Below are 26446 nucleotides of genomic sequence, written 5' to 3' on the forward strand. Positions count from 1 at the left end.
TTTGGCAGAAACAGGTTTATACCCGTTATTTCACTATGAATAACTTCAATTACTTAATTTGTCCAGTGCAGTGATGTTCTGAGCATTCATTGTACTCTGCATCCTCTATGACAACAGACTTGTAATACGATGTCCATGTAGATAGTCATGATCATAGAGATGTATTCTTTCGTAACATTTGAACTGTTGATTTTGTGATGTTAACCATCTCAAAAGATCAGAATGTTAGCATTAGACACCCACCATCCTTTTTTCACATCACTTTGTCTAGGTGTTTAATCTGGGCGATTGTACAAAAAATAGCTTTCACAGCTATCATTTACGCATACTTAAAATGCCTGCAATAATACTGCTGCAGAATAGTGTCTCCATATTATTTTAAATAATTAACTGGACTGCGTTGTTTTGATGTAATACAGTTTGCATTTTTATAGCAGAGAAGCTCACCCAAACTAAAGTACTTCTACAGGCCTCTTGGAATTCAGTGGTTTTGTATAACATAATTTGAGACTTTTTACTCAAGAATGAGTGACTACCCAAAAGTGGTCTTAAAGTTATCTTCATTGCATTGTTAGATTGAGTTTGCCTTTGATTCAGTTTATTTTGTGTTCAAAACTGCAGCATGGGTGAAAAATAGTTAAAGCTGTTTGGTATGGTGGTGTGATCTGAAGCTCAGGTATTGCTTATATGAATTAATAATATAGTAGTGAGTTGCTTCTTTGCTTGAAATAATTCAACTGTGAAGACAAGCCTAACTGTATTACATATGTTTTGAAATTAGTGCTGGTAGTTGCTAGTATTTTTTTCTGTTTGTTTGATTTTAAATTAGGGCATTTTGTTGGGTTTTTTTGGTTTTGTTGTTTGGTTGGATTTTTTGTGGGTTTTTGTTGGTAAGGTTCCCAAAACTGTAGGGTAGGACGCTTGTACGTGTGAGTATTAACATGCCCTAACGTGCCCCGTTGTACTGAATTCTGTTGCTTTTTGTCTGCCGGTGTGTCTCGTCCTTATGTGGACTATGACAGATCGAAGTTCAGTTTAAACTTTACATGTTTTTGTTTAGTATGGTAAGATTCTTGTTTGCTTGATGTGTCTTGACTTGCAGTTGTCTTAAAAGTTGACCTTGAACACCGTAACATGAGATTTTGTATGTAGTACTTTTATAACAAAGACTTTTACTAATGACTTACTGTTTTAAGGGGGGCTAACGCCTAATTAGCTGTCCTAGTCACATGTTACTGAAAACGGTATAAAAAATTTTTTAACTGCTTTTTTTTTGTCCTCAGTCTTTGTAACACTTCTTGTCCCTTTTTAATTTCTTCTTATGAAAAGCTCCTTGCCAAATTACCAGGTCCCTTTACAGGTGCATTGAAAGCCAACCTGGTGTCCTGAGGAGCTTGTAGCTAGATAAGGCCACCTCTTTCTTAGAAATTTGCCTGAAACATCGAACTATGTCTGTGTGCCCTGGCTGTTGCATCCTTGCAGGCTGTCAAATTTGGATCCTTCAGGTTTTTTGTTTCTGGTTTAGATTTCTTAGATACTTCACTGGAAAAGTTTTGTTTTGTTTTGTTTTTTTGAGTATTTGCGACCTGTTACAAACTATTTCTGCTGTAACTGCATGGAAGCAGAAGTCCCCTTTCTTTCCATGCAGATTTCTAATCTCCTTTGCTTTACATACTGATACTCACTTCAGTAATATTTAATTTTTATGTTTTTAGGGTTCTTCTACAAATCAGTCTCAAAAGTTGCAGCTAAGACTGTCAAAAAACAAAAGCTTCTAGAAATTTTGTAACATTTTAAACCTAGGTAGTAAAACAAAACAAGACCTTTTCGTTTTTCTTCTTTACTAAAAGTCACCCTCTTCTGCTTTTGACCATCTCTCCAAAGAAAAAAAAAAACCACCAAAAGTACCTTTAGATTAAAAGAGCTTCCCAGCCAGTTATTTTAGCTTTCATTTGGATTTTTGCCTGAAATGCGGACTATCCAGGTTGACATTCTCTGCCCAGTTGGAGGTGGGTTTAAAATCCAGGTCTTCAGCATTATGGGCAAGCATACGTGGAAATCTTGGATCCATATTCATCTTTTCACTCTTCATCCAACCTGTTTGGTGCTGTAAGAGGCATTAGTCCTGACTGAATTTGGGGGCAGAGGTCTCTGATAGGTTTAATTGGAATGAGAGAAGGGGAGGCTAAAGTTGAAACACAGTGGTCCAGGCTTCTTAAAGGAAGGATATTTGAAGTGACTGATGGTACACCGGTAGTAAGTGGAAAAACTTTCAGTGCATGAATTTCTCACAATACTGGAATGGAGGACAAACTTTCATGTTAACTGAAGTAAAATTTAAAATTAATAACTCACATGAATTTGAACAAATTGCTATATAGTATAATTGAATTTGATTACTAAGCATTTCTGTGGATAATAAGTGTTGATGTTTACTAAAATGAGATTAATACAGGATATAGGTCTTGATGCTTCAGGAAAAGCTGACAAGTTTAAAATTAATTACGGGCAGGTACATTTTAGATGTTTTTCCACTCTGCTGTGGGGATGTTAACAGCTCTTGTTTTACGTTTCTAGTACAGCTCATTATCCTGTCTGTGATTCCTGAGCAATGTAGTTGTATTGTGTATGATAGTCTTTATTTTGTAGCTTCTTGTAGTCTAGTCTCTGAATAAATGAAGCATGGCTAACACCCTCCCCTCAAATATGACATACTAGCCTATCTGTAAAGTCCATGGACTATAAGGTTTTTGTTCATAGTATATTTTCCAAAGAAAGATTGGAATCAGGAGTAAAAGCATAGGTTGTAAGTATAGGCACAGTAAAAGAAAAATTCACTAAGGAATTTTTGCCCCACGTTTGTCCTAAAAATTAGAGGAAAAAAATTGCTGCTTGTAATACTGGCAGCTTTCAGTCCAGTATCTTGAAGTGGAAAAATTTAGTGTGTGTGTTCCTAATAAATACTAGTCTCCATAGCATAAATTACACTAGATATCAAATGTCTTCCATTTTTGTTATATTCGTGGGTTGTTTTTTTTCTTAATAGTTAAGAATTTGATCTTCTGAATTTAGTATGAATATTGTACTAGTGAGAAATTGTCAGGTTATATTGGGGAAAATGAAAATTACTGTCTGTCTTCTGTTCAGAGTCTGCATCTGTGGACAAGTCTGTACCCCATTCTTGCACAACTCCTTCTACATCTTCTGCTTCTGGACTGAATCCAACTTCTGCGCCTGCTTCATCTGCTCCTACAGTTCCTGTCTCACCTGTCCCACAATCACCGATTCCTCCGTTACTTCAGGACCCAAATCTCCTTCGACAGCTGCTGCCTGCTCTGCAAGCCACCTTGCAGCTTAATAATTCTAGCGTAGATATATCCAAAATCAATGAAGGTAAGGATTCTTTAAAGTTGATGTAATAACTTATTTACACACATTGGTATATTACTGGATACTAAGCTGTAGTAAATGCAAGCCTTACTTGAAAAGTGAGTAAATGAATCCCTAGATAAAGTGGGGACTGGTTTTTGGTTGGGTTTTTTCTGTCAAACCTTTTTAAATTTGCCAAGTAATGTTTAAGGTTGTTAAGCTAATAAATGCTGATGTATGTGAGCAGTCTAATTGAAACTGGTGACTTAATCGCTGTATCAGCATTTATCTGTTGCACAAAATTTAGTTAGAGCTTTCTGTTCTTTTGTTTCGTGTAATATTCTTTGTATTCTGTAGTTTGTGCTGCTATTCTAATAATACGTGTTTGCAAATACTGAAACTTCTAGGGATTCTTATGTTGCCTATCAACTTTTTTTTTAACAGAGCACATTAGCCTCTCTGAATAAAGACAGCATATCAGTAATTTTGCTAGCAAGTTAAATTTTGTGCATGTAATTGGTGTATCCCTTAGATTTTTGTCACATTGGCCTGGTTTATTAAAAGAAAGTTTAAAACCAGCTATGGTGCCTTTTGCTGCTAGAACAAGTTAATGCATTTTGAATGTAATTTTATCTAATGTGGTGTCTGCAAGTGGGAGGTTGCTGATGAAGAAAGTGGTGTGGGATTCTTTTGTTTGCTTCTTTGAACTTCCTGTGCTCTGATCACCTATCTAAATAGGAAGCAAAACATTTACATGTAGTGCTCAGAGTTAACTACCTTTTTAGAAGTGCAAACCATGACAGTCAAAATAGTATAGTTTTACTTAAAATTTTAGTATTATGTATATTAACAATTATTTATAAGGAAAAGCTGTCAATTAACTTGCTTTTAATCAGCAAATATTATGGCTTCATTCAGTACTAATAGGCGAGTAGGGGGTTTTTTTTAGGGTGGAGGGAGAGGCTTTTAAAACTGTAGTGCACTAGGTTGGACTAAAAATGTAGGAGTATCATGGTTGGTTGTGTTTAAAAAAAATGAAAACTCCACAATCAAGGCTCCAATCAAGACTCCAATGGTATTTTATTAGAAAGCTGCCAATTTAAGTTCCTAGTCATTTTCTCTTGCCACGTCTGAGCAGCAGCTGTGTTTAGCATTGTTCTGATGGCATGAGGGTCTGGCTGGTAGATGTACGTGGGCAAAGTGACTTCACCTTGCACAGCAGGACTGCCCTTACTGTGCACATGGTGCAGTTATTCACTGGTGCGTGGGTAGTGTATGTTCAGGAAGTATCCTATAGAGCCAGTAGACCTTTTTCAAAAGGTTAGTTCAGAAGCTGAGTCTCATCAGCACATACTGTAAGATGCTCTTCCTGTCTAGTGCAGTTTCGAAACCATTGGTTGAAAATGATTAATTTTTTGCTGGAGGAGGTGGGGACGGGACAGCTAAACCCATAACAAAGAAGTTTGATGGGGGGTTTTTTGTTTTGTTTTTGATTTTTTTTTTTTTAAGAACACTGAGTGTCTGTATTTTTAACTCGAAAGATCTTTTATTCTTCCTTGAATAGGAAGTCTTTCCCCTTGCCCCCCATCTCTTCTAGTGAGTTACTGATACTGCTTCTTTGCCTTTTTTTAATTGTTGTAGTTAAAAAAAAGAAACCCGACACATTGTGCTTACTACAATAATGAATTGAACAAATGTTCTGTTCATGTTTACAAGAATTATTACTGATCTGTAAAGTCAAGCTGAAGAATTAAAGTTTCAGTGTATGTCTCAAAGATAGAAAAAGGATTTGGTTAGATATGCCAAGCATTCATGAATTGGATTCAAGTCACTAAAAAATAGTTCAGGTGGCTCTTTGGTCTGTAGGTACAGGAACAAAATCAGAAAGAAAATGTGTCAAGTTTATTTAGCCAGTTTGAAGAGTTTAAAGTGATGTTCTAGAATTGTCAGTAAAACAGAATGTTTGTTTTTAGTTCTAACAGCAGCTGTGACACAAGCCTCTCTGCAGTCTATACTCCATAAAATTCTTACTGCTGGACCATCTGCTTTCAATATCACTTCACTAATTTCTCAAGCTGCGCAACTGTCTACGCAAGGTATTCAGAGTCTTCCTTTCACTTATGTGAAATTGTTAAGTTGCATTTTATAAAGGCTGGTACAACTGTAACTTGTAGAAGCTGTCCCTTTTCGTATCTTTGGCCGTCTGGTGTGGAGGATGTTGAATGACTTCTTCCAAAGATAGGATAAGAAATTGTTATGTGGGGAGCAGAAAGCTGACAAACAACTAAGGAAATGTGCTTCTCTGTCTCGCCTTTTGGGATTTTCTTTGTATGTTAACTAACTGTATATGAGTCATGTGAGACATGTGCGAGACCCGCTCAATTTATTCTGAACTTTAACTACACGTTATTTAATGTTCAATGTTAAAGAACTCTTCCTTGGTTGAACACCCTTCTTCTAATACTGTGCAACTGTGACTCTTGGGGGAGGCTTTAAATTCTTAAAGTTTATTTTATCTGGTGGGGTTTTTTTTGTAGTCTTCTGTAAATAGCGTTTTTCAGTTTCCAGGCAAAGATACACCTTCAGGTATCTTCAATACATTCTGGTTTGTAACTTAATAAAGCTAGCAATTTAAACCAAAACAAGGTCATGTTACTGAGTTAGGTAAGCATTATTAGGCTAATGCTAATTTTTAACCAGTAGTTAAAACATGGGCAGGGGACTGTTGGTAGATGCCTAGAATGAGTGAATAGGTTTCTAGATAAACTGTTCATGCATTGTTTTGGTTAAATCGAGTTGAGCACTCTAAAACAGGAATCACAAATGAAACTAATTTAGCCTATTCAAGTGTAAAAAACATTGCATAATAGCTTCTTCTCTTTCCCCCTCCCATCAAATTTTAGAAGTGGAGGGTTTGGGGGAAAATACAATTCTTTAATTAGGGTGGTTGTTGTACATTTTATTGTTCCAGGTTTTCACTCCCCCCCCGAACATATTAATGGTGAATATGTTTGTATATAATCTAATACAGCATACAACTTCACATTTAAGATTGTTATCTGGTTTTTTTCCTTCTTCACAGCTCAGCCATCTAATCAGTCTCCGATGTCTTTAACATCTGATGCCTCATCGCCAAGATCATATGTATCTCCAAGAATAAGCACGCCTCAGACTAACACCGTTCCACTTAAACCTTTGATGACTACGCCACCGGTATCGTCGCAGCAGAAGGTAAGCTCATTTTGATTGATGCCATATGGTAGTAAGAAACCATTATAGGTAAGTGTAGCTGCTATATACTGTGTGCTAGCAGTTATGTATAGGATGATAAAACATGTGTGTTAACTTTCTCAATAGAAACAGAAGCAACTGGAAGCAACAACTTGGCTGTATTTTTGCAGTACAACTCTAGCATAGAATTCTACTACACTTTTCTGTTCTTGAAGAAAATCTTGTGCTCACTTCAGATACTGTCTGATGATATTACCAAGAGATCAGTATTTTAATGTATTTAAATGAAAACAAAAACTTACTCCAAAGGCTACAGTTCTCTAGACTTTAGCCAATAAAAGATTTTTTAGAATAGGAGAGAACTTCTTGGGGAAGTTCACTTTATGTAATCTTAAATTTGATTGAGGAATGTTCTAGGTGTTTACAACGTCAACAACATTATGTCCCTTTCCCTTCCCACCATTCACCCCCATTCATTCAGAATTCCTTAACTGGATCAGTGACTAGGAAATATTAATTGAAGTTAACAGTTAAGGTTTTTCCTAAGGATGAAGTAGAGAACATAGTTGTCTTTTTTACTTCTTGTTTTTGTTTTGTTTTTGGTATGATCCCTCTAGTGGATCACTCTTCAGAGGAGAAATGTCTTTTGCAGAATCTGAGCTCAGTGATCCGTGTCCTACAAGTGGTGATACTGAGAAGTAAATACAGTTGAAGCTGAGATTGTTTATTTATTTGCTCTGTCTGGCAGATCAGAGACTCTGTTTTGCTGTATACAGGTGGGGAAAGTAGATGTAAATAGCGGCACTCAAGGTGAACTTCCCGTTAAGGGTTTTTCTTTTTCCTTGTTTAAAGACTTGTGATTCATATTATAGAACAAGGGTGGGAAGAGATACTGGGCTGAAGGACCTATTATGAAGGAGGATTTTGTTAGTAACGGGGACAGGAAGACAGAGCTATTGATTTGCACCCTCTGGTGGAAAGTAACCTTTTACATTCAGCATAGTTTTGTAGTGATAGAGCTGCAGAGCATAACACTCTTGTGCCATTTAGACAAGTTTAAGAAAAAAAAATCAAAATCAAAAATACATCAGTTTACAGTGTTGTTCTGGCTGTGGAAAATGGAAGTCCTTTGAGGAGGATTTGGGAGCTTGTCCTGTCTCTTCATTGATCGATCTTTCAAGATTGAGACACTTGGATTTTAAACCAGTCTGTCAGTATGTTGCTGAGTGTATGTAGTGTCTTAGCAGCGAAACAAGCGTGACTCTAGACTTTGGGGTGAGACCAGTCTTGTTTAACCCCCTCTGCCCCCAAATCCACCCCGCACCCCCACCCCCGATTAGCTAAGGCTTTTTTTTTTTTTTTTTTTCCCCCCAATTTTCTGCTTGGAAGAGTACGTCTTATGTCTTGAAGGCCTTTAAGGAATACTTTTATCTTTAGGAGGACAAATTGCATTCTCCATTCTAGTCTAATGCCTTATTTTCTTACATTTGGATTTTTTCATGGGTACAAAGAAAACCAAGTGATTCTCCCAGTCTGTTGTGACTGACAACGATACAATGAATTTTGAAAGCCTCATGTGTACTAGTCCTGCTTGTTGTCTTGGTTTCTGCCGTTGGAGAATCTATGTGGTCACATCCCATAGCTAGATGACAAGTAATGAAATTATAAAATAGCAGACTTGAAACAAAAATGTCTCTGAAAGTCTCGCAGTTTCAAATCCTGGGATATGAAAAGGAATCTTCTCAAGTTGTTTACTATCAGTAATTGGAAATTGATCCATTCTGGTCTCTACAACCCAGAGATCTGGATCTGCTTTATAAATAAAATTCTGATTTTCAGCTACATTATAAATGTGCCAAAAGCTTTATCCTTTGGGATCTTCATGTACAGTGTTTTCTGAAAGAAATCTTGAAGGAGGGACAGCTCAGCAAAATTTTTTTTTTCCACCAAGACATTTATCCTTATTTTATAAACTTTGCTTCTTTAGTGTTTGTCATCCTGCTACAGATGTTTTCCTAGAACTGTGCAGACAAACTTGAACCCACTGCCTTTCACCCATTATAAAGGCCAGCTTTATTCCTATGAAGTAGGTGGTGTGGTAGTAAACTATGCTGTAAGAGAAAGTGAAGGCACGCCAGGTGTTCTAAGTAGGGCCAATCTGTTTTGGTAGGCCAACTGTAGAATTGAATATGCTTTTGGACACACAAGCCTTCCGTCAGATTTTCAGTAGAAGCAAAAAACTTTAAGGCTAAATGCAAGTTTGAGAAAAGTTGATCTGAGTTTATAATTCGTAACTACAGCAAGGCTGCTACTCCTCATAAAACAACAAAAAATGTGTTGGTTATTTTCTGCTTTGTCCGATATGAGAATCTCCGCTTGTATGCAGGGCTCTGATTGCCTGTAGTTAGTGACTTGGCATACAGAATTCCACCTCTGGTGTTTCACCACTTGGTTGCAGAGTACAAGCTAGTTGCCTTAGGCTGCTTCTGTGCAGCAGGCATAGACAAAGCTGAATTGGCACCATGCAAGCAAAGTGTAGAATATTGTGTGTTTTACTGATACATATATAGAAGTTATTCTGAAAGTGGTAACATCTATATTTTGATGAGCATCCTGTGACACATTTTGAAATGATGATATTTTGAATCCATCTTTCCATAAGATTGCAGCACAGTGAGGTGAGATTGCACATCTGGCTTATTTTTGAAGCACAATGTGATTGCAATCAAAGTGTTAAGTAAACCTCTGAATTACTCTAAACTAGAATGTCTTTACTTCAGAAAGCTATTAATCCTGACAGGCTGTTGTGCATTATTATACACATTAGCAGGTTTTCACTCCCATTGCTCTGTGAGGAAGTTACAACTCTTACAACACTGGAATATCATAACCATAAAAGCTTTGTTTCCTAGGTACCTCAAAGAACTTCACAGATCAACTGAACAGAATTAGTAGTAATGCTTGACAACAGGATTTTTTCTTGTTTTTTGTGTTTCTCAGATCTGGTGCTAACAACGGAGCTATTGAAATATTAACATTAATTGTTTGTGTGTTAGTCCTAGAAGTAACAAATTCTGGTTCAGCAGCAGATACTTTTGCAGTTCAGCAGGGAAAGAACTTTCTTAATAGTACTTGTATTCACATAATTCAATTCCATAATATGAAACTGAGATGAGAACTTAGGTGGTGATAGCTCCAATGTGAGCATGTCTGCTTTAGTACTCCTTTGGGTATGTCAGTCAGGTTAGGTTATCCAGTTCTAAGAGTTTGGGGTAAATTATGCATAATCAAGATGTGGTGCTGTGCCAGGATACGTTTGGTTTCAGAGCACAAGCTAGCTGGCATAGGGTGCTTCTGTGCAGCAGGTGTAGACAAAGCTGAACTGGCACCGTGTGAGTAGAGAGCCCAGTGCTGGATGCACAGATGCTTAGGCTGGCTCTGGGAACAGTGCAGTGCTGTTTGCACAGTAGGGGCTGTTACTTAGGACTGCGTGAACATGGCTGTACTACTTTTAAATGCAAGCTGGTATGTCTGCCAGGAGGTGTGCTGTATGTGTGTGGCAGCTCAGCTCCAGTATCCTAGGCATCCCATTTTGCTATTTAGCTATGCCTGTGTTGTATGGTTACAAACCATTATGAATTTCTGCAGAATAAGTGTGTGTAAAGCATATGTTACACAGAACTGGCAAGCTCAGTGAGAATGTTGCTTATGGATTTTTTTTTTTAGCCCTTATTGTTTTTCTGTTCCTGGTACACTTAATTACAGTCTTACTTACACTTGGAAAACAGGGAGTAGTTAAGAGTTTTTGTGGCTCATTTATTTCACAAATCCCCGTTTTTCTTTACAGTCCATTTTTGTTTTTATTTTTACCAGCCAAGGAGATGGTTAGTTTTCAGGTTTGGCTCTGCAAGGTGATTGTATTATCTCTGATGGACTTTCCTTTTGAAACTGTTCCTTCTGTTTGAACAGCTTTGATAGTTGTGTCTCCTCACAGGATGAGCAAAATTCAGGCATTAATAGCAAAGTTCTTCATGTCATACATTTCATGAAGATACTAGAGTAGTCTTATTTTTCATAAATCAGTTTAGGAACTGCTATTGTTTCACCCTTCTCAACTCTATAATACTATTGATTTCAACACACTGTGTGATCTTACAATGACCTTGCATTATCTTTCCAGAACCATGACCTTTTCATGTGCTCTTCAGACTTTTTGTGGCTTTTGATGATCATTTTAAAAGGTGGCTTTTCCTCTTAGACATCTAAGTAGGTTTGAGATTACATTAAGATCTCCTGTATATTTGAATAAATGAAGCTATGTCTTGAGTTTACTTTAGCAGATACTGTCTGACTTACCATCTGTGGTTTGTTTCACAGAAGTCTGTTTTGGAAACTGAGAGAATTTCTGGAGTTTCAGATGACCACTAGTTAGAAATCTACACCAGCCTGATGTCAGCAAATGCCAGACAGGCTGCCTGATTTATGTTTTTTGTCTATGGATCCCTAGAAGCCATTTTTCATCTCTTCGTCTTTCTTAAAATTGTTAGCTTGATTTTCATGAGTAGGGGATAAATTTTGGAGCTGCTTCCTCTCTTGTACGTACTTTAAAAAGGACAGAGGTACGCAGAGTATGGGGCAAAAAAAAGTATCTTGAAGTCCATTTACTGTAACTTAGATGGTAGTATGTTCTTAAACTTTGCATCCTGTTGTAGCTCAGAAATTCACAGAAAAAGACCCTATCTCACTGCTGGTGTCTTAATATCTTAGATGTGAATGTGTACTACAAAGGAAAAGCAAAAAGCTATTGGTTACTTTTTTTGGTCACTAATCAGTTTAGAACTGACAGAACAGTTAAAAAGGGGGAGTAGCAGACTGATAAGTACACTTTAGTTTTTTTTCCCATTTCTGATACAGATGTTATAATACAATTATGACCTAATTCTGCTCTTGACACTGTGTAATGTATTTTCAAGTAGGAAACTTTTAACTTCTGAAGTGAAAATTTTTATTTGAATAATGGACAATTCTTCTGAGGTTGAAAACGAGCTTGGTGCTCACATGGAACACACTATCAAAAATTAAATTGGGTTAAACTATTTTACCTAAGGAACTTGCAATATTTTGATAAGTCAGATGAATCTAAATTTGCTTCTGTTATGTCTATTAAGTACTCTTTCTATTTTATTAAAAAAAAAAAAAAAGCTGTCTTATCACAGCTGTGGAACTAGAGGTGATTTCCCCACCCCCCCAAAAAAACCCGATCACTTTGTGAAGAATAGAGTATAAAAATTCTGTCAACAAGTGAGCTTGTATCAAAAACCCCCGCTAGTCTTGTAACTTGTAATTTCCTTGTTTTCCTCTGGTTCTTACACTTGATATTTACTGTGGAGGAAACCTAATGAAGTGTTGAACTTTCCAGGTTGCTGCTTCGGGTGTTAAACAAGGACCAGCTTCACAGGCAGCACCTCAGCAGCCGGTTATAGCTGACAAGCAGGCAGGTCATGAACCTGCCTCTCCACGAAGTCTTCAGCGCTCAAGGTATATTGAAATACTTCTATGCTCTCCTCTGTTTTTGCTCTGGATCTAGTGTATGTTTTATGTGTTGCGATTTGTGGATTCTTCTTTGGCCTGTTCTTTGCACATACGATTTAACTCTGCTGCTACTGAAAGGGTGCAGCTAAATATCTTTGTTACAGAGCTAATGTGGTAGATTCTCTGTTACAGCACCATCACTAGAGTTCCATTCACAGAAGAAGCAAAATATAATTACTGTCTGCCTTGTCACTGTGGAGTCTGTTTTACAAGTGGTTCCTTGTATTCTGATTTCGGAGTTTTTGTTCTGTGCAGTTGTGGGATTAAATACTTTAACGCTGTGTGATTTGCTTTGTGTTAGATGTTTGTGGTTTGTCTATCAGGTGATTTTGCTACTTTAATGAAAAAAATGTTAAAAAATGAAGTAAGTTTCACAAATGCTTTTCCTTGGCCAGACTTTTTTGTCAACATTGCAGCCTGTTCAGATGTTGCATGATAGGAACATTTAGCCATGGATTTACGAGATGGGTTTGGAATCTGTATCTTGTCTGAAGTTTTCCTTTTGGGAAGAAGGGCTTTTCACTGTAGGATGCTGTGCAATTTGTCATACTGGTTTCAGGGACTGTAACCAAAGATTTGTTGTAAGATACTTCTGTGATGGTGTCATGGTCTGGAACTGTGGCAGGGAGAGATTACAGGTTGACTGTTTAAAAAGTGCATCATTGCAGTGGATTCCTGTAAATCTATAAGGTGTTGCACTTCTTAAAAGCTAGATTTTTAGAATGGTTGAATAAGATGTGTGGTATGATATTAAAAAAAATAAAAAAAGGGGGCAAACAAACAAACCAAAAACCAACCCCCAAACCAACAACGAAAACCCATCACCTACCCTGTCAGCATACCTGAAGCAACATGGTGGTGCTTTTCAGATCATAAAATAGTGAGGTTCTTTTATCTGCCCTTCTGGGACTAATAATAAAGGGGACCTTTGATTACGTATCATCAATGCACTAACTTATTGTTAGATTTTCAAATCTATGTTGATTTTTGCTGTTTTTTGGGGGAGAAGGTGGTTGTTCTGTTTTGAGGGGGGGATATTATTTTTTGTTTTGCTTGGCAGTCCTGTCCCAGTGATTTAATAACGGGACTAGACCTTTTAATAAGGAGCGGTGAGGTTTTGGGGAACAGCTGTCAGTCACAGACCCTTTTGTCCTTTGCTGATCACCCTTTCGCCATAGGAAATCTTGCTCAGGAAGATAGTCTTGTTCTTGGAAACTTTCACCGTGGCCTGGAGTCTGTGTGAAGTGATACTGGTAGGCATTTGGCCTGCTAATCCATACCCCACCCTCGCTTTGGGTTATAGGATTTCCTACTCTGGCATAACCCTTACCTACATCGTGTTCCCTTTAGAGGGATCTGCTGGTGCTCTGCGAACCATTGCTCTGTTTGGCATCAGCGTTTGAGCTTGTCCCAGCAGCTGTACCGCTGCAACAGTGGGGTCATGCAGGTACCACTGTCCCGTGTCTGAGGAGAAGGTGGCGCAGGAAGTAGTGCACAAATAGAGGAGAGTGTGCAGGCGGGTATCAAAGATAAACTGTGACAGTATTGTTTAGTATCCTGTACCTCTCAAATTGTTACGTATTTGTGACTGTGACGTATGGTGCATCATGAGTTCAGGAGTTTGTGTTTCTTTAGAAGTGTCTCATTTGCAAAAAAGGAAGATTAAGGAATAGGTGATCTGGAAAAATCTGTGAGACTGGTGTTTTCTAATGTTCAGTGCAGTGGAGTTGACTGAAAATGGACCAGCTCAGAGGTAGATTTACTTATCTGCAAAAGATTTGCTGTGTTCCAGCAGTATTTCTGAATTGATACATAACAGATTATTCCTTTGTAGGTGAAAGCAGTCAGTCAGATTGGGGAATGCTCCTGGGGCTTTCTCCCTTTGTTTTTTATTGGAATGAACAATAATTGGACAGGTGGTCCAAAAAGAGGCTCTGTAAATTGAGGTTGCATTTTTCTGCAGCTTAAATACAGATTCACTGTGGAGAAGGTAATCCCAACTACGTTTCCTTTGCTTTTATTATTATCACAAGTTGTAAGCGAATGGAGCTAAAATTATTTTTAACTTGTTTGTGAGGAAGTACTGTCTAAGAAATATGTGAATGGCTGTTGATAACTTTGAAGTTGTGAACATTTCAGTCATGTAAGTAGGAAATTAATGCGATGTGGGCACACAGGGAGTCTTTTTGTAAGAGATGTTTCCGAAGACACACCATGAATTATGACTACTTTAAAAATGGAGCTAAATGAGTGCTTCCATAATTAATAGTTTCATTGGGTTGCTAGTTTCTCGTTATTTCCAGAAAGGACTGGGAATATTTTTCCTTGACCTTAGAAAATGCAAAACTGCTGGAGCGGGAGGTGTTTCCTCCCAGTTTTTGTAGGTTGTAAGGTTTTGTAGTTTGTAGTAGTCTGTTTTGGAACCATCCAGTTTGCATACTCTTGTACAGATGTTTTTGCCTCTCTGGAAGCATTCCATTACCTGTGGCATATTCAGTCTTTAACTCACACAGCAGCGAAGGCAGGTATTTGGCTTTATTGAAGCATTTAAAAATATAGCCGTAGTTTGGAACTGTGTCATTGCTGCATTTGTAGCTCCCCCTGCTGCTAACATAGCCGTGCTAGGATATTTTGTGACAGTATGTTTTATTCATAATTAAGATACAACTTTATTTTTCAGAAACCCACAGATTTTATTTATTTTCCTGAATCATTTCTGATGTATTAGAGTGATTTTTCTGATGAAGTAGGAGTCAGAGAAGCCAGGTTGATAAATGGAGAGGAGGCAAGTCACAGGGGAACTTTGATCCTATTAGAACTAAGGAGTAAATAAGCATTGAAGATGATGCTCCAGTTCTACTTAGTTAATGAATGTAGCCTTTCTCTGCACCATCAGTATGCTGATGCTGTATGAATACATAGAACCATAGAATAATTTAGGTTGGAAGGGACTTCTAGTTGCGATGTAGTCCAATTCCCAATTCAAAGTAGGACCAGCAAGTTTGAATTGCTAAGGGCATTGTTTAGGTGACTTTTTAATATCTCTGAGCATCATCTTCTAGTGTTTGACTACTCTTATGGTGAAATATTTTTTCCTTATGTCTAATTAGAATTTCCGTTGTTGTTGCAGCTTGTCTCTCTGCCTCTTGTCTTACCACTGTGCACCTCTGAAAAGAGTCTGGCTGTCTGCTCTCCCCATAGGTAGTTAGAAACAGTAAGAAAGTCCTTCAGTCCCCTTCCTCAGCCTTCTCTTTTCCAGACTGAATAAACCCAGTTCTTTTATCCTCTCCTGATACGGCATGTGCTTCAGCCCCCTAGTCATCTGTGTGGTCCTCTGCCAGATTCCTTTGGGGTGGTAGCTTAATTCTTGTCTGGTTTTGGGCTCCCCAATACACAGTGCTCCAAGTACTGTGGATCTCATAAGCTCTGAAGAGAGGAGAGGAATGGTTTTCTTCAGCCACGCTCTTGCTAATACAACCCAGCATGTGCTTGGCCTGCTTTGCCACTGCAGTACATTTCTGACTCGCATTTAGCTTGTCCACCAGGATCCTCAGGTCCTCTTCTGCAAAGCTACTTGCTACTCGGCCTGCGCTGTTCTGTGGGGCTGTTCCAGTGTTGTTGCACGGGGTTATTCTACCCCCGGTGCAGGACTTTGCATGTGCCTTTTTTGAACTTGCTTTCTGTCTGCTTGTTCAGGTCCGTCTGAATAATAACCTACCTTCCAGCGTATTGACTGCTTCTCCCAAGTAGGCATCATCTGCAAACTCACTGAAGGTGCACTGGTGCCACCATCTAGGTTTTTAATAAAAACTTTAACCCTATTAGTCCCAGTATTAATCAGTGAAGGACAGCACTAGTAACTGGCTTTCAATTGGTCTTCGTACTGCTGACTGCAACCTTTGAGCCCAGTGGTTCATTCAGTTTTCCACCCACCTTGCACATGAAATACAGACTGCGTAAGTGAACAGTTTGGCTATAAGAATACTATGGGAGATGATGTCACAGGCCTTTCAGAAGTCAAGATAAACAACATCATTGCTTTTCCGTTATCCTCTGAGACAATCATATAGAAGTTAGTGAGGTTGGTCAGGCATAATTTACCCGTGGTAAATCTGTGCTGGCTCTTTTATTTTGCCTTTTTGTTTTTCATGTAGCTGGAACCCATTTCAAGAAGACTTGCTTTATAACTTTCCCAGAGACGAAGGTCGACTGGCCTGTAGTTCCCCAGGTTGTCGTCTTTGTGCTTTTTGAAGATGGCTTTAATGTGTTCTTTTTTCCCCATCATCAGGAAACTTACGTGGCCACCATGCTGCTTCAAGCTGATGCAGCATCTGAGTTACACTGGCCAGCTCCCTGATTACCTGTCGGTGCACACCATCTGGTTGCATGGACATATGTCCGTTGGCTTAACTGCTCCTTAACTTCTTCCTCTGCTGTAGGAAATACTTTACTTGCACTGACTCCGCTGATGTGCTTGAGCATGTGGGAGGCCTGAGGGCAGACCATACCTGTAAAAACCCAGGCAAAAAATAGCTGCCGACAATCCTGGCATTTTTCATGTCCTTTGTCTCCAGATCCTCTTGTCTTGTAGAGGGCAGCTGGCCTGTTGCTTAACCTTTCGTTTGCTCCTGATGCACAGCCCTTGTTGCACTTTTGTGTTCTTGGCTAGTTTCAACACCAGCTCCAAAATCTAAATGCCATTTTTTTCTAATCAACTGAACATTTCTACAGTTAAACGTTTGCACTTGTAAGTGGTTTTGAAGTAGTTGAGCCAATTACTAAAGAGAACACAGAGCACAAACTCCAAAGAACACTTTTTTCCCCGGTTACATCATGTATTCCCTTTTGCAACTTTTGCTGCCTGAAATCAAGGGAAATTCACATATACATCTCTAACAAAACTGCCTGCGAAAATCTTTCTACTTTTTTTTTTTTTAATTCTAAGCTTTTAAACAAGTTTGGGGTTACTGAAGGGAATGAGGTTAAAGTCTGTTGCAGAGCAGTGTGCTGTACCTAACTTGTTGGCTGTTTGTTTGAAAACCTGCTGTAGTTCTTTGCAAGTGTGAGTGATTAGGATAAATGGCTGGGCATTAGACTGTAAAGATAATTGCATTATGCTAGGATGTTTTCAGCCCACAAGGGCTAGGTTAGGTGATGAATTAAGATTCCTCTCAAATTTTTTTTTTCTTCATATTACTTTATATCACTTCCAGGTGAGTAGTAAGAAAGTTTTAAGAAACAGACTGAAATGATGGCCTGTGCTGAAAAGCTGCTGCCAATGGGAGAGTGATTGTAAACATAATCTTACCAGTAATGGCTGGGTACTTACAGAATTAGTGCTACTATTTCTCAAATTATATGTAGTGCCAAAGCACATCGTAACTGTGAGGTACCATTACCGTTATGGTGCTGGTGATATTCTTTTGTCCTGCTCAAGATTACTGCTTCCTTTGTCTTCCCTTACAAGGGTGGAGAGGACAGAGCAGACCATTTTCATCCTGACCTGTCCTTGTCCATGTTTGCATGGATGACTAGCACTGCTCCCACATCTTCTTAGCAGAATAGAAGAACAGAGCCCCCTCTGTGCGTGTGGGTGTTAGGAGTGATTGATGAATGCTGGAAAGGGAACTAAGAGTGTAGAGACCTTGTTTTTGCAAGGGGTGGGGGAATGGAAAAGGGCATGTGCTGAAATGTCAGCTTAGCTTGTAAACTTCCCCACCATGGGTTATATACCCCCTCCAGTACAAGTTCTGATTTCCTAGAAGATCAGATCACCTGGACAGGAGGGCTTGCAAGGAGAAGACAAACACCCACATTCTGATCCTTCATTTGATAACGGTGGTATACCAAATAGCAGTTTTCATGCTGGTGAAAGATGCAGTGGAGTTGTCTATTGTTGATAATATGGAAGTTGAAGAACAGCGATGAACTCTTACACATAGCAGAATTGTGTAGCTGCAGCTCTGGCAGTTGTCAGAAGTGGTTGGATCCATAGGATAGGAGAGTGTAGTGTTCATGCTAGCCCTGATACCTGAGCTTCTGGACACATGGAAAATAAATTTAAATATGAGTTATTTTTACGTGTTTTGGGGGAACTGCTGTAGCTTGTTAGACTTAAAGTTAGGTGTCCAGGTTGTGTATCATAGCTTTATTGAGAGACGTGATACAAGAAAAACAAAAAATCCTACTTAATTACCTAGAGAGCTTACTGTCCAAGTGTAAGGTGGAGGATGAGTGTTTGCAAATTGGGAGTACAAAAATTCTTGTGGATTAGTCAGTCATACCAGTTTACCAAAGATTTACCAAAGCAGTACCCTCCTTTTTTAGTCATTGCAGCAGGAATAAGCTTTTATAAAGAGATGGGATTCTTAAGGAGGCCCCTTCTGTACATGAGGAGCATTATGAGGTAGAGAGGAAAAATATCTTGTAAAGTGGAGTGAGAGGGTAGTTGTTAGAGGAATGCAGTAAAAAAGACCCACAAACAACATTGCTTAATGCAAAGGCTAGAATACTTTGTAGATAACATAATCTTGAGCACTGTGGATGGCAAAAGACTGCTATGCCAAGATTAACAGGAGAGTTTTTTACTAAAAAGTAAAGAAGTTTTTGACCAAAATTGTAGTTGCAAAGTAGAATTGGAAAAGCTGTCTGTTTGTGTAGTCTCAGATAGTGTAAGATAGTGTTTGGTTGCATATGGAGATCTGAAAGAGGAAATCAAAGGCACAGAGTTTTTGATTCGTCTTACAGTACGCATATCAGCTGAGCATGTCTCCATGTATCTGTTCTCCAGCAACAGGTTAACACAGCAACCAGAAAAATGGCAGCATTAATATGTTTGAGTAAAGCAGTCAAGTTGGTAGCTACAAACATACTGCTCCTGTGATACTTCTGTTCTCTTGAGCGCCTTAAGCGAGGTTGTAGAGTATCACAGAGTCACCTAGGTGTTTGTGTTTTGGCATTAGTAAATGGTTATACTCCTCAAAAGCCCATATGGCTATATTTTTAGACAGGACATCAGGTTTTGTACTTAATGATTATTATGATGCTTGTCGATACTCTGTTGAACAAACCTGCTTGATTTCACCTAATATATCATTATTGAAAATCTTATGTTTGCAGCTGTTTGAAGGAAGAGCATATGTGTATGTGTTCTCTATCCAACACTAACAGTAGATACAGCTTACATCTCTTAAACAGCTGTCAATTAAAAAAAAAAGAAAAAAACCCCAACCAAACGAAAAAAACCCTCCTATATTGTATAGGAACTCTTTGAGTGCTACAAGTGGGAGGTTTGTGGAAAAGTGGTACAGGTTTGGTCTACCAGAAATATTTACTTGTGGTTTAAATGCTTTATGTATTTTTGTGGCTGGAAGCAATGAATTTTAAGTGTTTATTTCTCTGTAGGTTTACATTGTTTTTCAATGCTCGCTTTTTTTATTTCTTTCTTCTAGCAGTCAAAGAAGCCCATCACCAGGTCCAAATCATACCTCTAGCACTAGTGCATCAAATTCGACACCTGCACCACAAAATACATCTGTACGACCCACTTGTTCATTAACACCTACGCTAGCAGCACACTTCAATGAAAATCTTATAAAGCATGTTCAAGGCTGGCCTGCAGATCATGCAGAAAAGCAGGTGAGTACACTTATGCGTTGTTCCCCGTGAGAGGGCAAAATGTGTGTCTTAAAATCTGTTTTTCTTACACAGGTTGCTTTTTCTAGGAACTAAAAGTATTTTAACATCTCCCCCCCCCCCCCCCCCCCCCCCAATGCTTGCCCTTAGGCAGAAGAGAGGAGAGGGGAGAGAGATTACACCAGACCTGCGGGTTTTACATGTGATTGCCATTTAGCAGTTAGGTGTTTTCAGTCTTGCTTAAAGTACTAGTGCTTTTGAAATTCCCTCAGATGAATAGCTATCCTCATAACTATTTTCTTACTGGAAAAGTTCTGTTGAAATTTACAAAAGAACATAAATTTCAACAAATTTTTATTAGAATGATGTTATGTGGAAAATGCTATAAATTAACAGAGTTAAACTATTGGAGACTACTCCACAGTTGGAGTCACTGTGTTGTTAGCTGTACACAGTGAAAAAGGAACTCTGCGTTATTTTTTGTACCCAGTTTTTAAGATGATGTAGAATGCAGCTCAGACTGAATCTGGGCTATTTATACATAATGGGAAATCCAGTAGAATTGTCGTCTATGTTTTATAACTAACTGCATGAAGCCTATCCTGTTGTGGTAGTACAGAGAAACTGGATGCATGTTAGCTGCTTGGAGTGTATTACTCAAAGGAACCGTGTTGGCTATTGAGTCTAGCTCAAAACCTTTCACATGTAACCCTGTCTGACACAGTCTGTGTGGGATATTAATCTTACCTAGCCCAGTTTGCTGTAGTCTTTTGAAGAGTGGTTGCATGCTGGCACAAGCCTACACTGGAGGCTTCTGGGTAGAAACTAACTTGCAGGATGACTCTTAGAAGTACAGTCTAGACTGTTACCCCATTTGGACTCTGTTTTGGGTTCTTGGTTTTTTTCATTAATTTTTTAAATTCAATTTTAAGACGTTACCAACCTGGACTGAGTCAAACAGCTGAGCCATTGCTGTGGAATGTGTGTGTAAGGAAATGGTGCAGCACAGCCACTTCTCTCTGTGCCCTTGACTCATAGTTTTGATAGTGTTATTTTCATTGTGTACTGAATTAACATATATCTTAATGCAGAAAACACACATTTATATGGTTCTTAAGTCTTTTTTTTTTTTCTTCCCCTCACCACTGTTAGTAATAAAGAGATAAAAAAAATCCCAAAATAAAACAGCTAATGCTAGGCGGTTGTGTACTCAGTTGGATACTTTTAACTTTGTGCCAAGAGTTACATGCTGTATTGTCCTGTCTGTGGTTTCAGATGATTTCACGTGGCAGTGTTGTTTATAGACCAGTTTTGAATAGTAACACTTGAGGGACTTAACCCAGATATTTGATATGAAAGAAAAAGTAAATGAAGGTATAGGTGCAGTGCACAGTGAAGAAGGCAAGCTAGATAAAAGTGAAGAGGCTAAAATATGCAGTATCTTGGTTTCTTCAGATTTCTAACCAGGTGCATAGATTAAATTGAAATTAGGGCATAAGAGCACATGCCACAGTAAAGTGAAAAGTAAGTAAGTAAATAAATCAGGTGAGCCAGGATAGGTATGTAAGCAGTTATAGAAAACTGGAAAACAGTCCAGTAAGGCAGTTAACTAGAAAATAATCAACATAACTATCTTGTCTTTAAGGAACATGAGAAACAGAATTGTAGATGGTCTCAACTCAGTAACTATAGAGGTACTCTGAGTATTGAACAAGCAGAAAAAATTATGAATTTACCTTTTTACAAACACCTGGAAAGAAAACCATGATAATAGTCAGCATAGATCTTTTAGAAAGAAATTATGTCAGTTTTTTTGTGGGTTTTTTTCCTTAGATAAAGTGTTGGGCTTTGATAACGTGGGAAAGCAATAAATGTTATATCCTGATTTGCAGCAAGACTGCTAACACATTTTAACAGGAGTCTTGCACGCAAAAATTATTTTAAGGCCTTTTAAATGAGACTACTTTAAAATGGGTGACTGGTCAGCTTAAAAAGAAGTACTTTGAAAGTCGTTATTGATAGTTTGCTAACAGTCTCAAGGCTTTGGTGTTGTGTAGGGAGGACATGGAAAATGATGTCCTGCTGGAGACCAGGGTACTCCTGGATGTCGACATGCTCCAGAAACGAAAACTTTTAATGTAGGGAATTAGAACACAAAGTGCTGCTTTGAACTGCAGAAATGTCAGAAGTTGGTGAAGACCTGTGCTAAATACCATTATTTCTGGGAAGGAAGAATCAAGTATGCAAGTCCTTAAGCAGATGTTGTGGACTAACCCCAGCAGGCAGATGAGCACCACACAGCCAGATGGGGGAGAGAATTGGAAGGGCAAAAGTGAGAAAACTCATAGGTTGAGATAAAGACAGCTTAATAAGTAAAGGGGAGGGGAAAGTGGAGCAAAAGCAGTCGCTTGCCACCAGCTGACCGATGCCCAGCCAGTCCCTGAGCAATGGCAGCCCTGGAAAACTGCCCCCGAGTTTTATTGCTGAGCGTGACGTTATGTGATATGGAGTGTCTCTGTGGTCAGTTTGGATCTGTCCCAGCTGCATTCCCTCCCTGCTTTTTGTCCAGCCACAACAGGTTTGGGGGGGGGGGGTCAGAGACAGAAAGGGAGAAACCTTTGGTGCTGTGTAAGCACTGCTCAGCAATAGCTGAAACACTGTGTGTTATCAAGACTGTTTCGGTCAGAGATCTGAAACACAGCACCGTGTGGGCTGCTATGAGAAAAATTAACTTCATCCCAGCCAGACCCAGTGCAGGAGAGAATAACATTGCTAAACAGTAGTGCTGCAGGGAAGGATCTATTTGAAACAATTTTTTTTCCAGTGTGCCACTTGCAAGAAGTCCCCTTTCCACGTTGCAGTGTTGTAAGCAGGATCTCAGAGTAATTACAGTAGTCTCCTTCGTGCGGTTGAGGAGTTCTCTGGAGTCATATATCCAGTTCAGTGACAAGACTTTAAGAAATGCGCAAACTGGGGCTAGGTCATGCCTTCCAAATTCATACTTCTGGTTGTCTCCACCTAGGTGGGAATATTGGAATAATGGTGCTTGTCTGGAAGACAACAGCTGAAAAAGGTTGCAAAGGTTTTTTTTTTCTATATAAGGTAGCTGGGAAGAAGATGGCATTCAATTATTTCTGTCACTAAGGTTTAATTTAGCTGGGAAATTTAAGTCTGCCGTTGAAATAGCGGACAGAGACTTTTAACTACTTGAACAAATTACTTTGGAAACTCAGAGCCCTGTCACGTACTGTGTTTCAAGATGGCTGGGTAAACATTTGTTAGGATCAAGGAGGTCTAAACCATCTCTACCTTAGCATGGGCCTGGGTTTGACAATCTGTTGGCAGCCAGTGTTGTTCATTTCTGATTCTAAATGGGCTTTTGTAGAGAATTTAGCATACTTCTGATTTAATGTTCCCTTTTGAAGTTAGAATGCTTTGCTGTTTCAAGACGTGCTCATCCAGCAATTCCCTGGCTACAGCCAGTTGTTTCCAATGCATGATTTAAAATCCTAACCTCTGTGTGTAACTGTTGCAGGCATCAAGATTACGTGAGGAAGCCCATAACATGGGGAGTGTCCATATGTCAGAAATTTGTACTGAATTAAAGAATTTAAGGTCTTTAGTTCGAGTATGTGAAATTCAAGCAACTTTGCGTGAGCAAAGGTAAGTGTGTGCTCTGTGCTTATTTTCAAAATGGTGATTTTCAAGATGGTATTAGAATTCCCATTCTGGCATTGTGTTGCGTGAGCTACATTTACAGATGACTTTGTAAAAATGCTAATACTTGCCAGGTTTGCAAGCCGTTTTCCCTGTGTACACTCTACCCGTTTCCCACACAGATACCTCTTCGTCTCCAGTGGATAGAACCAGATATGCAATTTCTGTATGTATTTTCACTTAGATAGAAAAGAAGTATCTTTCCAGATAAATTAGTGCATTAGGAAGAACTGATTAACTCATACTAGTTCAGCATACTTCGAAATTATCTGTCCATACATGATGCATAGGTCACATAGGTACACATCTGCACGGTTTATACTGGTCTTAAACACTACAGTTTGCATGAGACATTTGTTAGGTCTAAAGCCAGGCAAGTTTGAACAGGTGTTGTTGATATCAGATTCTAAGGAAAAATTAATATTTGTTACTTAGATAGGATGCATCTGAGAAGATCTTGGGGTTCTTATGTGAGATGTTGATTATGGCAAAGTAGACTTCTGCTTCTTAAATCTGTAATAGCAGCAACCTGCTGTATCAGTGAAGCAATACACAACCACGTTGTCAAAGACTCTTGGGCAAGATTGAAAAGTTTAGTTTTACAATACATGCTGAAACTTTTCACCAGTAGTCATGGTCCTGAAACTGCTTTCATACTCAATTTCCAGTTTGAATGATGTTATCCCATCTATTAAGTCACACTACAGTTTGAATACAGTGATTCTGATTTACTGTTTTAAGCTGCTTTAATAGCATTGCATGCTGTTTAAATAGCTAGCTTTATCCTGGAAGCTCTTGCTTTTTGGCAGTTAATAAACCAATCCTTTAGTCGGAAGTAGGCTAGAATACATTGGTAAATATGTAGTCAGAAGTAAGCTATAATATATTTGTAAATCTTTCCTAATAAAGAATAAAAAATACCCATTCTTTCTGAATTTTTATTTCATCACTTCATTACATAAATTACAATTTCTGAAGTATATTTAATGAACTGTGTGGTTTCTTACAGGTTTAATTTCCTAAGGTTTTATTTCTGTCTCTGGGTGCACATTTGATCTAAAATAATACGTTAAATGTCATTGTGCAGCTCACTAAACAGCACCTTGTTTCTTGTGCACTGTGCATCCTTAAGCTGTCAATGGATAATGATTATTATGACTTTCAATCTATGATAACATGTATCTTTTATTTTTGCTGCAATCCCAAAGAAGCGGAATACATGGCATAAGTAACAAGTTGGTGGTGGGAGGCTTTCCTAAAGGATGGGATTGTCAAAGCCAGTAGATTTGAATGATGATATTATTTCCTGACTTTTTCACAGAAGAGAGCTATTTAAATTTATTCTAAGAGGGAACTTTATCTCTAGGCAAAGCAAGTATATTGTTTTAAACATAACTGACAGCATGTGAAGAGGCACTTTTCATTGACTGATAACATATATGCCCACACCTTTTAAGTATAATGTTTTTTTCAGTGTGTCTATCTTGATCATTTTTCACCTACTTTTCAGTAGGAAATTCATTTTTGCTGAACTGAGTGCATATTTGAAAAGTGTTTTACAAAAGTCTACTGAAGTGGATGCATTTTCTGCATTGATTAAAGTTGCTTCGGACTTCATAGAATCTTTATATGAAACTTCAGCTTTCCCGGAATATTTCCTTAGTTCATTCACATGCCTGCAATACGCTTCAGCATCATGAAAAGTTGTTTCAAAATGTTCATTAAAAATGCTGGGAAACAGTTGTGTAAGGCAAATGTTCATGAATCATAGTAGTTGTTTATGTCAGTTCAGTAGGAGAAGGAAAAATGTATAAAGGAAATGCTAGCAGTATAATCTGTTTTGAAGCTGAGTGTAGTTACAACTTTTTTCCCTGAGATGGCTTTTAATGATCAGATGTTTGAGATGGGAGCTTACCGTAACTAGAGACTACCACTAGCCACAGAGCCAAATACTAGGAAAGCAAGTGTTGCGTCTAGATGAAAACTTGATTGTTTAAAAAAATTTGAGTGCTTTGGGTTGTTGTACAGTTTGGAAAACTGCATGACATGGGCGTAATACCATTCTTCAGAATATTCAGTTACTCAGTGTCCTCTTCCAGTGTCCCGCTTTTTTGGCGAGTTAAATTCAAGTGAAGAGCAGGCTTAAACATAACTGTGTATCAGTCGTAATGAAATACAGCAACTTATTTTTCTGAACTGAGGTATCAAACAGGGCAGGTCTCTGTGCATGTGCATATGGTGTTTGTAGGTGATTGAACAGATTGGGAATTAATTTTTAAATATCTGAATTTTATTAATAGAGTTAAGGAGCTTGGTATCTTTAACTGAAATTGTAAAAGTACTTGTGTAGGTACTTACTTAACATCTCTGTATAATGGAAATGTTTATACTAATTTATTTCGTTTCTCTTGCAGGATACTATTTTTGAGGCAACAAATTAAAGAACTTGAAAAGCTAAAGAATCAGAATTCCTTTATGGTGTGAAAAGTTGTAAACAATTGCACATGGTTTTGAGTACAGGAACTATTAAACTGATGCCCAGTCTTAACACTTTTGAGCTGCATTTGAGTAGACTTTGGACCGTTGAGCTGGGCAGAAAAAAAGTTGACATGGGGAAGGGGACAGGAGGGAGTCAAATTCAGGGGAAAGATACAAGAATGATTTGTAAAACCCTTGAAATGTAGATTTCTTGTAGATGTATTCTTCACGTTGTAAATATGTTTTGTAGAGTGAAGCCATGGGAAGCCATGTGTATCAGAGCTTAGACATCCAAAACTAATCAATGCTGAGGTGGCTAAATACCTAGCCTTTTACATGTAAACCTGTCTGCAAAATTAGCTTTGTTTTTTTTTCTTTTTTTTTCTTTCTTTTTTTTAGTTAATTTATCATTCAGAAATCTTGC

At 38.3% G+C, this 26446-nt stretch overlaps 1 protein-coding gene across 4 annotated transcripts in view; it reads left to right on the forward strand.

The window, feature by feature from the left end:
- WAC (WW domain containing adaptor with coiled-coil) overlaps positions 1-26113 on the forward strand; it is a 61053-nt gene extending 34940 nt beyond the window's left edge. For 3 of the 4 annotated variants that reach the window (XM_075419600.1, XM_075419598.1, XM_075419601.1), the window contains exons 8-14: positions 3148-3393; positions 5343-5465; positions 6452-6600; positions 12020-12138; positions 19644-19830; positions 23363-23490; positions 25959-26113. In XM_075419600.1, the coding sequence (XP_075275715.1) occupies positions 3148-3393; positions 5343-5465; positions 6452-6600; positions 12020-12138; positions 19644-19830; positions 23363-23490; positions 25959-26028 (1022 nt within the window). In that variant the 3' untranslated portion in view covers positions 26029-26113. The remainder of the gene's footprint in view (positions 1-3147; positions 3394-5342; positions 5466-6451; positions 6601-12019; positions 12139-19643; positions 19831-23362; positions 23491-25958) is intronic. The other variant, XM_075419599.1, reaches the window with a different exon arrangement.
- Positions 26114-26446: the final 333 nt, after the last annotated feature.

The sequence above is a fragment of the Opisthocomus hoazin genome, chromosome 4 (genome assembly GCF_030867145.1).
Source record: "Opisthocomus hoazin isolate bOpiHoa1 chromosome 4, bOpiHoa1.hap1, whole genome shotgun sequence".
Lineage (NCBI taxonomy): Eukaryota > Metazoa > Chordata > Aves > Opisthocomiformes > Opisthocomidae > Opisthocomus > Opisthocomus hoazin.